Source organism: Pelmatolapia mariae, linkage group LG14, assembly GCF_036321145.2.
Source record: "Pelmatolapia mariae isolate MD_Pm_ZW linkage group LG14, Pm_UMD_F_2, whole genome shotgun sequence".
Taxonomy (NCBI): Eukaryota; Metazoa; Chordata; class Actinopteri; order Cichliformes; family Cichlidae; genus Pelmatolapia; species Pelmatolapia mariae.
Genome location: NC_086239.1, coordinates 6,293,347 through 6,309,974, shown reverse-complemented (window position 1 = coordinate 6,309,974; position 16,628 = coordinate 6,293,347). Strand labels below are relative to the sequence as shown.

Genomic DNA, 16,628 nt, shown 5'->3' with positions numbered 1-16,628 from the left:
CCTGTCAGTCAAAGCATACACTTTAAAGGAAATTCAGAACCACTAGCAAGAAATTTAATGCAGAAGTATAATCATTTAAAGTAGAAATATTAAAGGTGATAGTATAAATGTAACTGAACATTAAAGATTCCAAAAATGCTACGTACCAAAATAATATTACGTTTTAGGTGACAATTGTAGATGCCCATATTAAACAAATGCTGATGTGTTTGTCAGTAATCCCTGTGAGCCAAAATCTTCTTTAAAGCTGAGGAGCTGATTTTTTTATTCTTTTTTTTACTTTAGCAAAGTCCAAGAATACAAGTATGCACCTGGAAATGAGGACAGCAGATGCACTTTGAAACTGAAAAGACAAGTGACACCCACTGAACCAAGAACAAACACACTGGTTTAATCTTGCATATTCAAAGCTATAAATTTATTTGCATTCTGTTACAGTTTGTTTCATTGGCATTTCAGAAAATAAGTCAGCCTTCAGTTAAAACATATGTATATTTATTGATATATGTATATATGTGTGTGCAAGTATAACTAATTTCAACAAGTCAATAACGGCAACATTCACAACAAATATTTCTGTAGCTCAAAGTTTAAAACAGCAATATTTAAAGGGACAATCCCCTCTAAAACTCAAGTGTGCATATTTTCGCATATTTAACCTGGACTGTAGCACTCATCTAGATTATTTTGGTGTGGGTTTCCAAGTTTTAGAAATGTGACATTATTGAGAATACAGTGGAACCTGGAATCTCAAAAAGTTAATTTGGTATTAACACTCAGCAGCAGTATTTCTTTTCATAAACCATAACCCGGTTCCTTACAACAATCCACAAACGTCACTGCAAGCAGTGAGCAGGAATTATTTTCTTTCTTTTGTCTACATCTGCCAATTAAAGGAAGTGTGCTGTTAGCTAACATTGGGTCATAATGTCTGGGAAGAGAATTTGCTTCAGAGTTTTCCTAACATATTTATACATGTATGTAGTAAATATTCTTTTTTTTACTGGTGCTTTGAGCATCACAAGTCAAATGCCATTTAGTTTCTTTAAATTCAAGAGAAGGGGGAGACACCTCTACAGCTGATACCTTGAAAGCTTAAAACTAAAATAATCCAGATCAGGAAATGTTTCTACAGACCAAAGCAAAATATGTACATTTCAAAAAGATCTCCAACGGGGCACAAACATTTTGCCATGTTTAAGTAATCAAGTCAATGTTACGATACATGTATCAAAGTTAAGCAGCATAATACAGTACAGTAAATGTAAAGCGGTGTGTCAGAGGCACTTGTTGAATCCACATGGTTCAATCAAAACTACACATTTATATATAGTATTTAATCACACTAACAATACCATGAGAGCCTACAAATACAGTAAACAGTGCAACATTTCTTGAAGGTTTTTGCTGTGACGTCACAATCAACCTTGATAGGAATCATTGTTTTTCTTATATAAAACTGGAACCTTCCAGAAGGTGGATGGCAGAAAGCAAAGAAAAAATCAGCCACAGCTAAAAAAAAAACAAAAACAAAAAAACCCCAAAGGTTGTATTATACAGCTATTCTTTCAAGTCCTCCAGGAGCAACTGAAGTTCATTAAAACACTGAGAAGAGAAAAATCAAAGCTACGAAATCATCTCACCTTCCAATAGCACTCACAGTCACAGGGCTGGATATTCCAAAAGCCCAGTTAATATTTTAAATAACACAGGAAACATTTAAAATCATGACTAGATCCAGCTTACGTACCTCAGCGATGCTTAAGGCTGTACTGCTTTAAAGAAGAGTGGAAAGGAAATTTAAGTTGTCTGGTCCTGCAGACCTCTACACAGTCACATGCAGTGACTGTGGACGTAGAGCTTCTTTTGACTACTGTCATCTGAGGGGTTGCTCTAACTAGCCATTATCTAACCATAAATTAAGACATTTTTAATGTGTAAGCAGCTGGTCTGGCATCACACCGGCTTTGCCACTGAAATAAAAACTTAGCAGTGTAGGTTCGCACACTGGCATCGAGGATACTCGTCTCCAAGTAGTAAGCAGTGGAGGCTGACCGCTCATTTTTCACAGAATAACTACTCAGTCTGAACGTGACCATGGTGCCCTTCAAACAAACACGGCCCGTGGGTTTTGCTAACTCATGTTCCCTTTTCCTTTTCATTACAGTAGCAGTAAAGTGAAGTTGGAGCCGAACCTACTCTTAAGAGTAGGTGTGAGTATTTTTCCTCCCACAGCATTATAGTGTGTTCAGACCAGTACAAAGCCAAGCTTTCATGTGCCTCCATTTGGACTATGCAAGACTTGACTTGTGATATTCTGCACATCAGGAGATGTGAACAGAAGTGTCAGATATTTTAATTTCAGTGAAAAGTTGTTTTTTTATGATTTGTGGCAAAAGCCATAAAGCATAAACCCAGAGGAGCTGTTAAGTCTTGAAAACACCTTCAAATTGAAAACCACTGGAGGTGAATATTTGTGGGTTGCAAAATAGTTCAAAAACAGTGGTGTGACATGAAACTTTGGTTCGCAATGGCTCTGAACACCACTGTAGTTACTGCAAGTGTGGAGGGGGGTCCACTGGGTGGATTCAGTGATATAACTTTGGTCATCGTGGAGTGAATGCATGGATCCGTGTGGTAAAAAAAACAGTACAAGAATGAGTAATTGTATCTGCAGTGGTTTGTGGATAATCAGGCCTTAACCATTTCCTTGAGTATCACAAACCCTAAAATATTCTTCACCTATCCACCATGACACAAACATATTTGGTAAAATCTAAGCATTCCATCTTATTTATTTTTACTCATAAAGAGTAAAAGAAAAGTAAAATTTCTTTGCTCAACATGATGCCAATTTAAATGTGAGCTTCCATTTTAATGCGTTTGACTGCTGAGGAATAAATAACAAAACAGCCTCACTGGTAGCATTAGAGAGGTCAGTGGTGCAGATGTGGAAAAGAGAGAACAGTTCCTAAGTTGCTTTTTCAACTGCAGGTTAAGAAATGCGACAGAGAAAACCTTACAGTTTCCAAATCTACGACTTTTGACACTTCAGTTCTAAAAGTCATCACCAGACACAGCTTTGTCGAGTCCATTGATCCTTTCAGGCAGCATGCCTTCCTCAATGGCTACCTTGGATGCCTGGACCTAAAAGACAGATGAGCAGATAACACTGATGCTGACTTCCATCCACACGAGAACAGTACTGTAGAAAATCGTTTTAAGGTGTAATTCCAAATAAAAGACAATAATATCTTTTCATGTATTATTTCCGATTCATTACCTGGAATGGTTCACTTATTCCAATGATGCACTTCAGAGCGTTACAGTAGTAGCACAGCACGCAGTCTCCTCCCTGCACGGGGATTTCCTCCTTACTTACATAAACCTACAGAAACAAGAACATTCCCATCACCTGAGGCTTACATGCACTTTTGCTCCGGCTCGTGTTCAAACTGCAGTCCCACTCACTGAGACATGAGTTACCACCTGTATAACCTCCTCGTTGAAGGCAACCTCGTCGTCTTTGACCCACGTGTAGGTGATGTAGTCTGACACGCTGCTGAAACCAACCTGAAAATTCACACAAACATGAAGACTTTCAACTAGCACACTGAACCAGCCAGCAGTGAAACACGTGTTGTCAACCTTATAAAGGCCGATCCAGTCCCAAGTACTGGAGGGGAATGGCTGCAGAGGGCTGTAGACCACCATGGCATCAATATCTGCGCTCCAGTCGCCCTCTGCCCGCAGACGCACCAGAGGAGTCTCGTACATCTTCCTCAGCTGGAGGCACGCACAAATCAACAGTCCAAGTTAGAAACCACATTCTGTACAAGAGGACCCACACAGCTATGGAGACTTTCAAATGAGGGATAAGAGAGTCACCCTATCATGACAAAATCTATGATGGATAGTTAGAGGAGATTGTAAGAAACTGTATTGAAGTCACATTCACTTTGTCAGAAGAGTGTGAAGCCAAAGCACCTAAAACCTGTTTTGCATCTAATGGCCAGCAGGGGGCGACTCTTCTGCATACAAAAACACTTTCAGTTGTATGGATGTCTATGGGAAAAATGACCTGTCAAGTTAAGTTACAAGTACAATAAAGAATTTTCAGATAAGTTTATAGTCTCAAGTGCTTTCAGTTACAATATATTCCACGGTAATCATTAGAACTCCCAAAAAAGAGGACTGCTAAGGAACCATATTCATTTCCAGTGTTGGGAAGGTTACTTTTAAAATGTATTCCATTACAGATTACATGCTCCAAAATGTATTTTGTAATGTATTCCGTTACGTTACTCAATGAGTGTAACGTATTCAGAATACTTTGGATTACTTAATATATTATCATGCTTTTTACAACTACATGAATGCACTATTGCTGTGTGATTTATTACTATTACTGAAGGATACTCGTCATACCAATACCAACTAGATTTTTAAATCTTAATTTAAAATGAGTAACAGTAGGGTGGACATTAGGTAAGGCTGCACTTTTTGCAGCGAACTTGTATAGAAAACTATTCCGCTCATTTATAAAACAGGTGCGTGGCTCTGAACCGTAGTAAAGGGACCTCTGGCTAATACGGTGGGTTCCGTGTCGGGCTCGTAACCGAAAACTAGCTTTACTTTGTTGTTTGGGTCAACTTTGCTAGCGAGAGACAGAGAGAGCCGTTGAAAGGCTGCTCCAAAGGAACTCATTGTTTCAGAGGAAAACCCAAACACAGTGTAGTCGAGTCTTAATAGCTTACTTACAACTAGGCACTCGGGCACTCTTTTTGGCTGCAGTGGTTATTATTATATTTACATGCTTCCATTTCCGGTTCCTGGTCAGTGACAACTCGCACTCTTTGACTCTCCTTTTTCTCCCTCCCTCGCGCTCACAGACACATAACGGGTATAGCAGTCCATTCTCCCTGCAGCATGGACTACACTGCCCATGAGGCTACATTATTTAGGGCTATGCCTGTAACACTCTGCCTATTGCCTTCATATTAAATAATTTTTTTGAATAATAAATTTTACAAATATTTCTTCACGTCATTATGTGGACCGCAAGTAGAGGTGACACAGGCCGAGAGATTAAGACAGGCATTAGAGCCTCTTAATGCGTGATTTGTTTGGGATTCCACTGGAGTGGAATGACCAGAAATAGAGAGGGCATAACCTAACATGAAACAGAAAAAGACCGCCGTGTAATCCATTTATTTCAACAAAGTAACTGGATTCTGAACACCACTCTTTTAAACGGTAACAGTAATGGAATACAGTTACTCATATTTTGTATTTTAAATACACAACGCCGGTACATGTATTCCGTTACTGGTCCTTTAAAAATACATTTTTATTTTTAGAATGGGTTGTCAAAACTTATTTGTACAGTGAAATGAGTTTGATATTTCAAAATATCAGCTTAATGTCCCCGTTATAACTGCAGCTACCTCTACACTGAGCAGTAAGTGATGTTTCCCATCACATCCTGCATGCTCACTTTTAGTGGGACACTATAATAAAGATGATGATTTACATCATCTCCAAAAGTGTCGACAATAAATACACAACACAATCAACTGATGACCTGCATCAATAATTCAGGTCATAAACAAATGACTGAAAGGTGACTGACTGCATCTGGACAGTCTCAGTTTCCAGTTTCTCACCTCCAGTGTGAAGATACCAATGACAGGCTTGTGGTCACTGATGCTGTACTCCATGATGCTGGTGTACATGTCCTGTCTGATTTTCAGGGGGTACTCCATGTCCTCTTCCAGCTGCTTGAGCTTCTTTGCATCTAGCCCAACTTTGTTTTCATTTTCCTCATCCGGGGGCAGGGCTTTGGGTCGGAGTCGCCACAGAATCCTGTCAGTCCAGGCAGGTTTACGCTTCTTAGCGCTGGACAGGTAGTTATAGATGACAAATGGACAGAGAGCAGAGGCCGGTTTGAGTTGTCAGACAAAGTCAATTGTTTAAAGCAAGAACCTGCATTGGTATCAGGCACATGCCTGGCTGAAGTGCCTTATACCAATATGATGTGGGGCTGGGGAGAATAAAAGGTTCAGGCAGCAAATGACATGCCAGGACCTCAGTGACGGGGTAACTGGAAAGTATTTCACAGGTACAAGAAAACCAGCACACTGATGTATTCTTTGAACTGCTGTTCGTTAAGAATACTCGGACTCGGTAAACCTGTTTTATAATGCTATAAAGTTGGGACGGGACCCAAGAGTCTCTATGGGGACTGACTTACTTTTGTAGCAAGCCTTCAAAAGGTTGTTGGAGGAACTGCAGTTTTGGGCACTAGAAATATTTTACCCTTCATGTTTGTGCAAATATATGAAACCAAAGAATAATGTCAGAAATGACAGAAATATCAAAATCCTCCTCACTCATTTTCTCCTTCAAATTCTTCTTCATAGCTGGAAACAAATCTGTCTTGGCAGCACTTTTTTTTTCAGGTCACATTAAAGGAACCTGTGGGGTGGCTGTAGCTCAGGAGGAAGAGCAGGTCACCTACTGATCAGAAGGTTGGTGGTTCGATCCCTGGCTCCTCCAGTCTGCATGCCAAGTATCCTTGGGCAAGATACTAAACCCAAGTTGCTCTCCGATGCGTCCATCGGAGTGTGAATGTTGTTAGAAAAAAAGCACTCTGTTTAGTGTCAGTGCTTGTGAGAATGGGTGTGATTGGGTGAATGTGGCATGTTGTATACAGCGCTTTCAGTACTCCGGGAAAGTAGAAAAGCGCTACATAAGAATCAGTCCATTTACCTTTTATTTACAGTACAATGTTTAAGGCCATCACTGTCACCAAAGGACCGCCAGGTATCAGTTTGAAAATGCCTATTTTTACCCCTCATCCTCCACCCTCCTCCCTTACCAAACACACACCTCTGGCCATCACCCAGAGACTCCCCCATCATACATAGTGCCAACTCTGACTGACACCCTGTTATAATCAAACACACTCTATTATCCACAATGGTAGTACCTGTATTAGCAAGACATGCATTTATAGCCATCCGTGTTAGGCACATCATATTTATATAACACATTCTGAACGCTACTGCTGTAGGTTAAATTTGCATCAATGTAGACATGATACATAAAGGTACCCTGTGGAGATTCTTTTATAAATGAGATATATATATATATATAACTCATTTTTGACAAACAGGAACTTATGCTTATGCTAGCTAACACTAAAACTCTTGCTACTGTCTGCCTCTGCCTGCACTGTGTTAAATTGATTGGTTCATTATCTCAATCACCTATCAGCAGGAATATGCACTCTTGGGGAAATGCACGTAAAATTAAAACTTTGCTCTGAGGTGCCCATAGCAATCAAAGCATCCACAGTGTACCTTTAACAGCTGCTGTAATGTGAGTGCAGATGAAAATCTGTAGCACGAACAAGCATTTCAGTCTTTGCTTTGCAAACACAACCCCAGGTTTGTCTTTCCTAGACTGTTCAGCCCCTTTCAGACACACTGCTGGCTAATAAATCCGTTAAAGTGACGGCTCTCTTTCACACAGGAGTAACTCTTACATTAATGTTACTCATTAGACTTTAATTAAGTGGTCTAATAACACTGATCCAGCTGTGCTATATCCAACATCGGGCAGTACATCAATGGACGTCATTTCTCAATTTCTGACCTAGGTGCTTATACTTTGGTAGACACTTGGACACTTGCAAATGTCACATCCTGCATGTAGTATTAAGAATCCCTCCACACTTTATAAACTTTAATAAAATGTACCCTTTAAAAACAGCTAAAGCTGAACTGAAGTACACAGCAGTAATTAGCAGTAATTAATGAAGTGTTGCCTAAGAAAAACACATCCAACTGTCCTGCTTTGGATAAGTTGGTGATGGTTTCTGGTGCTGTGTGACACTCCAGGTATGTGATAAAATCAGAGGAAAGACTCCCCCAATTAGAATTAGAAACAAGCTACACATTACTAATCTGATCTGTCGTTGACTCATAAACTCAGTCACAGTGAAGACTTTCCCACTGTATTTGATGTGTAATAAATACTAAATGTAGAGAAAAGTAAATGAGGGAGAACTGATTGCAGATGAAATGTGTTTAGTGTTTTTTGGAGAGGTCTGTGTGCCTCTCCAAAAACCAGAGATATACTAACAGTGTGTTTCACACTCTGATTTAATTATTGGCCAGTGCTTGCATTGAAATGTTTACTGTGTATTGCTGTTTTGATACACAGGAGCATATTAAGCTGTCTGTGATATTAGTTTGTCCAAAGATCATGAGCTAGAAACTACAAGCAGGCGTGTCAAACCGTTTTGTTTTGTTTTTTTCTCGTGTTATTGCTGATTGGGACTTTCACCAGAACAATCATGCCTTTTAGTGTACTGAGGAAGTGGAGATGCCGGACAAACACGTGCAACAGAAATTTCTTTGCAAGCCCATCCAGCTGATGTGACTGCATTCATGAGCCGTGCTGAAAGTCACACATAATTCTTACTAGAACCCACATCGTCAGATCGCTGTCCCAACTTTTAGAAAAACATGGGCAGTGTGCTCTTTAAGACACGAAGCGCAGGAAAGGAGCACATGTCTGAAAGGAGCCTGAACACCTCCTGCGTGTTTGTTTAATGTGCAGCATGTTACAGATAAACATCCTCAGTAAGCCTTTAAATACATGAGTGACATTTTAACTTACCACATAAAAAAACAAAAACTAAAACATGACACTACTTTTACTGCCATGTTAAAAGTAGTGTGTACACACATAGTGAAGCTCGGTTAGGTGAACTACATGCTAGATAATGACATGTATTAAGAAGAAAGAAGGAAATGTGGACAAATGGATTCTGAACTCTTACTTAAAGCCAAACCATGTGTTGTAGAGTCTGTAAAGTTGGAAAGAGGTACAGATAAAAACATACAGCATACTGTGAGCAAAGAGAAGAGTGAGTATGATTCATGGTTTTTATGGTGATCTTCTCTTGTGTGTTACCTGGTGTCATAATTATCAGAGTTGCGATCAAACTTATATGTGGGCTGAAAGTCCAGAGGCCCCTCCTCAAACTCCTGCAGCACCTGCTCCTTCTGCTTCATCATGATCAGCTGAAAACAACAACACACATGTTTCATGGTCACATTACTGAGGCTGCTATGTGGGATGGAGGATCAGGAGCTGTGGGACTTTTAAAAGGGCCACACCTGGTCTTTGCTCCACAGCAGGCTGTAGTTCTGCTTGTCGATGCAGGTGCGGACAAAGTGCATGCCGTGTTCCTGAATTCGGAAGTTGAGATCTCCAAACCAGAAAACCAATCTTGACCAGGAGAGGGGCAAAAGAGAGAGAGGAGGACGGTGACACATGAAAGAATAATGAAGAAGTGACTTTGGTGAGATATGTGAAGCTTCAACATCATTTCTTATCCCAAACATTCAGGTGAATCACAGTTTGTATCCTGTGCGTCTTCTCACCTGTGATCAACAATAGTTGGAGCTCTTTTACAGTCAAAGCTCTGCGTGTCCATGATATATTCAAACTCATCCACCCTCTCTGAGGCGTAGTTCATATGAGCAGCCAAGTGGCAGTTAAGGAAGCAGAGCGTGTGGCCATAGAAAGATAATCGGATGGAGACGCCGCCTTTATTACCCTGAGAGTGAAACAGGGTTGAGAACGGAGAAAAACAGTGAATGTGTTGAACTAGACTCCATACTCTGTTCAGTTTTTAAGCTGTGAGAGACACACAACTCCTCCATCAGCTGGTGACCCTCATGTAATAAATGCAGAAGCCCTCTTGAAAACCAAACAAAAATACTGGAGTTCACAAAGTGGGATCCGGTTTGACATATGTTCCTACATGTTACTCCATTCCTCATTTCAAGGAGAAGTTCGCTAGTTTTACACATTAGAGGGTGTTTACACATGTGAAACAGAAAACCAGCTCCAACGATGACAGTTAAAGGAGTACACAAACCAACATCCACCGTTTATATACAGTCTATAAAGGGGCCAGCACTACTTCTCTTGGAAGTGTGAGCTTTGCTTAATGATGATGACCAAGTTCATCCAGCTGAAAGTAGACGGTTCCTCTGAGCTGACCAAAAATCTGAATTCAAGGTCAGTATCTGTGGGCGGGATTTGTGACACTACCATAAGCTGTGACTGATTTAGGCTTTCCTTAAACAGGCATCCAACACGAATAGGAAGGAAAGGAAGGAGGAAACCTGAAGTCTGCACTTGTTCACCACGAGGACAGACTCAAAGAAGACATCCTAAATCCACTAATTAAACATTTTGGAGGCAGAGGCTTGTTTTGAATAATAGTTTTTCCCAAAGTACTAGAATGTTTTGCTTTTAAATAATAATTTTAATACACCTTTAACCAAATAACCAAACAGAGATGAGTAGTATCTAAAGCCTGAGGGGACCAATGCTGGCACCAGATTTTTAGAATAAAATTTTTAAAAAAACACAACACAACAATACAGCTTAGGGCTGTTCGATAGGACGATATACATCGGATGACGATATGAAAACATCTATCATTTCATATTATGCTATCGTTTGTTTCGTGGTGTCGCAAAATAAGCTGTTAACGGCAATGTTTTTTCATCGTTTTCATGGTCACTGTAGTGGCTATATTAATTTCTTAAAGTTCTCTCTTTCTCTTTTATTTAAAATAATCACACTACAGACAGACAAGCAGCTGTTTTTACGCGTACTTTCGTTAGCAACAACGGCGGTAAAACCATCGTGTGGCTCCACCATCTGCTTGTTTATTTTCCACATAAACCTTTCACAATAAAGCTCAAGATCCTGTTGAGACTTTTCAAAATAACTGAAATGATATGCATTATTCTCAAACATCAAATTTCCGAATATGCATCAAACAAATTACCTCAAATAAAAACATGAAGTAACTATAAATGGCGCTTACAGTCACCACGTGGATGCAGGCACAGAGAATACCAGCATGTCCAGTGAAGATGAGGCATAACCAGTTAGCTCCAAACAGAAGGATTAGTCGAGGACCTTATTCCTAAACGAGGGGCTACCTCTGTAGCATGGACAGGGTTCGGTTATGACACGGACCAGAAAACTGTACTATGAAAAATTATGCCGCAAACCAGTCCCCACCACAGACTCAAACACGACAAACCTCTTCTACCACCTACGGCCACCTACGCAAGAATCACGTGAAAGAGTGTGGAGAGAGTTTACGGATGAGAAGCAAAAAAGAGCTGTCAGGTGCTCAAAATAAACGTTACACTCAAACGTTAGAACAGGCTTTTCCCCGCAGCACGCCATGTAATAAATACTCACAAAGAAAATGCACTATTTGCGATGTATATCGTTATCAGGATAAGAAATGTTTATATTGGGAAATGAGATTTTGGTCATATCGCACAGCCCTAACACAGCTGTCTGATCTGATTGATTTAGATCCCCCCCCCCTTTTTTTTTTTTAACATCTGAATTTTGTCTAAAAGTGAAATAACAAAGCAGTTCAGCATTTCTCACCCAGTAACCAAAGAGGCCTGTGCGTGTGTATGTGGCCTGGACGTCTCTGATGAAGGGGACGTGCTCCAGCTTGGAGAAGAAGAGCAGCAGCAGGCCCTGCATTCTTATGGACGACACCTGAAACACACACAGCACAAACTGTGTTCTCCTGACCCTGTGAAAGTGTGCATCCACTGTATTGCGTGTGTGGGAGTTTTCTAAGATTTTTTACCTTGATGTATTTCTGTGGTGCTAAAAGCGACATAAATAGATAACTCCACGGGTCATCGAACACAGCGTCTGACACAAACCTCAACGGGCCAGAGTACACTTCCTGCAGACTAACACACACACACACACACAGCTCTGATTGTAAGTCGGCCCCTTATCCACTTATACAGATGCATTGTGCATCACATCACCTACCCAATGACGTAAAGGTCAGGGCTCTTTGGGGAGTTCAGGTGGAGAAGTGTGGTCACATCGTCTGGAGGATCAGCTGTAGCCACATTCCACGTTACCATGTGCAACCTGTGGGCAAAGAAGAGGAAATTACAGACAGTCTGAAGTAAACAACTAGATCAGAGATAGGCAACACCAAGCCTCAAGTGCCGGTGTCCTGCAGGTTTCAGATGTGTCCTTGATCCAACACAGCTGATTCAAATTGCTAAATTACCTCCTCAACATGTCTTCAAGTTCTCCAGAGGCCTGGTAATAAAATCATAATCTGACCCAGGGTGATATTGAAAACCTACAGGACACCGACACTTGAGGCCTGGACTTGCTTACCCCTGAACTAGATATCAGGTACAACATTCAACCTTTAAAACAAACGAGACCATCTTAAATTATGGCTTAATTTTTCCAGGTATGAAAATGTAAAGCCAGTGCAGACATCTCTTACACCCACAACCAGCAAGTGGTCACTTCTGTTGATGCCAAAAGAAGTCAATGGGTAACTGGCCAATCAGATGACCTGAATTATGACCTAAATAAACTCTTTCCTGGTCCCTTTTGGGTCTCAATCACAAATTTCAAATCTTCTTTAAGACAACACAATGTTCACTTTGTATATTATGCTCCCCATTAGAGTCACAGGAGCACTAAAGCATTATATACTTTGGGGCGAGACTGCATACCATGTAATTGACAGGTCACTACAATAAAACATGTGAGACTAGATGATACAAATACAACATGTGGCTTCAGCAGCTAAACACTCAGCTCAAGGCTTCACAGATGGGACTTGGGATGGCTGCGTCCATGATGTACATGCATTCAGCTACAGCATATCATTTAAGCTTCACAATCAAAGAAGTCCTTTCAGCTTATCTCGAACCAAAGACAAGCCCGTAACACAGGTTTAAAAGCTGTCACAAGAGCACCATTGTGCAATTACCGTAAGCAGGCCAGGCTGATGCAATTGACACATAATCAGATTAGTCATCCTTGAACCCAAACTTGCAACATTCATAATATGGAATAATATTTTCACACTTACTTAAGTGTAAGTAATAAAAGCATGACTTGAACTGAATTAAATTTAAAAGACTGCATTTTCTTGGATGGTTTCACTCAGCAAGGGTCTTGTGTTGGTCTCTGGTCACTGCCTGAAGCCAGACAACAACTACAGGTCATGTTGCAATGGGATCACGCCAGCCACAATGAGTTCTCAGTGTTGCTTTCTGCAATATTAAAATGTGTCTGCAGTGAGACAAAAAAGTCCTCTCTGTTCAGAAGCATTAAAGGAGAGCGATGGAACACTCCTGAATTACAACATATGAGGATGTTTTGGTAGAAGATGTAGAAATATAAACACAAAAATCAAGTAATATAAATTATTTATAATACTCTAATTGGTCACAAATTTATTAAGCAGTTTAAAAAAACCCAACATATTTGACTTTGATGCTCTTCTCATATCCCAGATAAATCCCACAGAAATTTAGATAATTTAAAGTTAAATGCTGAGATAAATCCATGGAGGCATTTCAAAATGACTGCTGAGTTTCAATGCAGCAGCTGTCTCTAAAACCACATTTTAGCATACTGACGCACACAGGGAAAGACAAGGTAAGAACAATACAAGCTACACTACTGCAACAAGTAAAAGTGATAAAATCTCCAGCTTCAAACATCAACAGAGGCGTCTGAGCAGTCAGCATCAGTCTCCACCTGAAGCTGTCCTTCTTCGGCTTGTTGGCTCTCTTGCCGCAGACGAGGAAGGCGTAATCCAGGGTCTTGACCACCTTCTCGTGCAGCTCGTTTTTGGGGTTCAAGTCCTCGACGCAGGTCATCAGCTGGTGAAGCCGATGGAGCAGGGCCAGTTTGCTGCCCGTCGACTGTGTGGAAACACTTTCGGTGCGTGTGCGCTCTATGCTGCCCAACAGCCGAGTAATTTCATCCATCCTGGTCCAAAACTGCGAGGCCTGCTTGAGCCGGCTGTGGTCTCGAATGGTGATGGAAGATGTTGGAAGTAACAAAATAGAAATGTAAAAAGGGAATCAAATGAGCCACAGTCCTCCTTCTGTAAAATCAAACCACTGAGTGAAGTGGCACCTAAACCCCCGGCTCGGGGGTTTAGGTGCTCCAGAGTTGAACAGAGTGATTAGAGAATTGGTTCATTTGCCCACAATTTGTCTTTGTGTTCTGAAAATTGTTTATAATCTCATTGTTAAATGTCTAAAGGTTAGTCCTATTAAACATTGGGAAATCAACTTGCATGGGTGATTGGAAACACGTCCCTTTTCATTCAGCAAGCCGTCAGGCACTCAGCTGTCCTTTCCTTGGGCAGAACACAAGCAACACATTGCTTTTTTTTCCCCTCAAATCCGCATTAGGTATGTATTGTTGGGCAACCTAATCCACCTGCCAGAATGCAGTGATATTTGTTCACTGGCAAACAGCGGAATGTGTCTGGTCTTGGAGCACATTTAACCCAAATGGGACAAACATACATGCTTCTAGAAAAGGCTGGAAGTCCTGAGAGCAACACCAGGCAGCCAGATTATCACAAGCCTTACATTAGCTAATGTGGAAATTCATTACACAGTAAGAAAGGCAGGACAAACACAGCTCAGCGGAGAGGAAAGGAACGGAATACGTCTTTTAACCAGCTTTACCACTAAACTTGGTGATGTCATGTTGGTCCAACAAAAGGAGAAGCTCAACTGGCTAAAACAACACCACAACACACAAGACAGAAATGCCTTATCAGTGGAAACACCACAAAGAAGACATGTGGGAAAAGGGCTGGAGCTGAAGTACAATATAGTGAGAACAGCAAGAAAATGTTCTGTTGTTTCTTAGTATAAATAAGCCAAGCAACTTGGGAACCATTCAACGTTTCATCCCATTTCACTGCAAGACTGAGTTCCTTTACAAAAAGTAGATCACTGCTGTTGCAGCACAACAGCATTTTCCTGCTTTCAAATTATTCAAGTTGAAAGCTGAAAAATTTCTTCTCTATTTGTTTGTTTTAATCTAATGTTAAAGACTTTTCACCAAAACCGACTAAAAACCACAGGGCTAGAAAAATCAAGCAAGTAAGAAAAAAAAAAACAAGCAAACAAACCACAAGTACTTCCTGTACTGACCACTTGAGTTGAGTCAATCATGCAGACCGTTAATAAAAGATGGAAAATTCCACTAAAAAATACACCACAGACATGATGGAGAGGTTCAGCTGAGTACATTAGCTGAGGTGAGATACTCCCTAACTTTAAGATCAATCACCATAACTGTGGACACCGTCGACCCCACGTGTAGTTACATTTTCTAGAGAATTGTTGTTTAACTGTCCAGTTTACTTTGTATGGTTTCACAGGGGTTTCCAGTTATGATGTAGCTACAGTGCAAATTTACAGCTAAAGCATAAATTCCCAGTAAAGCTTAAAACATCCAAACGGCTGAATTACAGTTACCTTTATCCCGTGAGCAGTTGGTATGAATTGAGACATTAGCTTTTGAAGCCAGGAACTGAAGTTTATGTACCCGGCTTCATCTGTCTATATGCACCTCATCTGCGCTCTACTTTCAAGTCATACTGAATGCATGAATTTAATTTTCTAAATTACTGTCCACACTTCATTTAACTAGACCCCTGATTTTTTTTTTTTCCTTAAATATGCCGACTGTGACTTTAGGAGCTTTTTAAAATGATTTTTTGATACACAAGCCTGTACTCCATTATGTTGAGTGAACCTCTAATGTTTTATAACTGTGTTACTTTGCACTAGCGTATGTCTAAGTGTCTCACCCCAACACTTTATAAATTCAGATTACCAGCAAAGCTTGCTAGTTACCTGATAGCTTAAAGACTTTTCTAATACAGTCACTTCTGGCTCGCAGAGAAACACAAAGCTAACACCGACCCTGTCACAGTGACTCTGTTCATCTTTCACATCCATGCACCAACCTGAAGCTTTCCACCTCCTTCTCCCCGAGGTCTAACTGCTGACTTTCCAGTGGCTCTTCACTGTCCTCCATCGGGTCCACACCTGGCAGGCAAAGAGGCAAATTCAGTCAAATCAACTTCATTAAGCTCACGTCGCCATGAAATTAAAGGACAAACTAAAGTAAAAGTACAACTCATATGCATAGTTGTTAGCTGACAACGCTAACTCACAAAGTTTTCATGTAAGGACTGAGGTTTAACTAACCTGAGTAGGGCACATTTTCCACCCCCGGCTTGTGCATATTCTTTTCTACCAAGCTTGTAGCATTTATTTACACCCAGCTAACATCGTACAGCCATTCACTACCGTGGTGCTGCATCTGATAAACACAGCGCTAGCTACACTGCGCAGTTAGCGAAACCAAGCTTCTTGTTTTTTCACATTCAACAGCAAACACTTTAATCAATAATTATGCCCGATAATGATTTATCGTACACTACCTGGTATGCTTTAGTAGTACTTGTGAATGTTGTTTTATCTATTTGCAGGAAGCTGTACAGTACATCAATAATCCAGCCTGCGGTTTCACTAATAGGGAAGTTGATTACTTTCAAAATAAAAGCACGAACAAGATAAAGGCATAAGGACTTTGTTACAAGTAAGACATACGACTGGCACACAAAACCGGGAAAATGCCTGTTAATTAAGACTGGAAGTTGGCTAGTTTAAAAGAAAAACGCTAGAGTT

At 40.5% G+C, this 16,628-nt stretch overlaps 1 protein-coding gene across 8 annotated transcripts; it reads right to left on the bottom strand.

Moving 5' to 3' along the window:
* Positions 1 to 399: 399 nt before the first annotated feature.
* inpp5ka (inositol polyphosphate-5-phosphatase Ka) lies at positions 400 to 16,493 on the bottom strand. 8 transcript variants are annotated; one of them, XM_063492769.1, is made up of 15 exons: positions 16,146 to 16,364; positions 15,902 to 15,983; positions 13,660 to 13,926; positions 11,911 to 12,015; positions 11,717 to 11,825; positions 11,506 to 11,622; positions 9,459 to 9,634; positions 9,192 to 9,303; positions 8,986 to 9,095; positions 8,852 to 8,878; positions 5,667 to 5,898; positions 3,649 to 3,786; positions 3,472 to 3,573; positions 3,284 to 3,388; positions 400 to 3,147 (listed from the first exon to the last, which is right to left on the bottom strand). In XM_063492769.1, exons 1-15 carry the CDS (start codon positions 16,180 to 16,182, stop codon positions 3,058 to 3,060), a joined length of 1,809 nt encoding a protein of 602 aa, XP_063348839.1. In that variant the 5' UTR covers positions 16,183 to 16,364; the 3' UTR covers positions 400 to 3,057. The 8 variants fall into 8 exon arrangements, with proteins under 8 accessions (XP_063348839.1, XP_063348843.1, XP_063348840.1 ...); XM_063492773.1 differs by lacking the exon at positions 16,146 to 16,364 and adding an exon at positions 16,382 to 16,493 and having other exon boundaries at positions 401 to 3,147; XM_063492770.1 differs by having other exon boundaries at positions 401 to 3,147; positions 3,490 to 3,573; positions 16,146 to 16,363.
* Between the last annotated feature and the right edge of the window lie 135 nt (positions 16,494 to 16,628).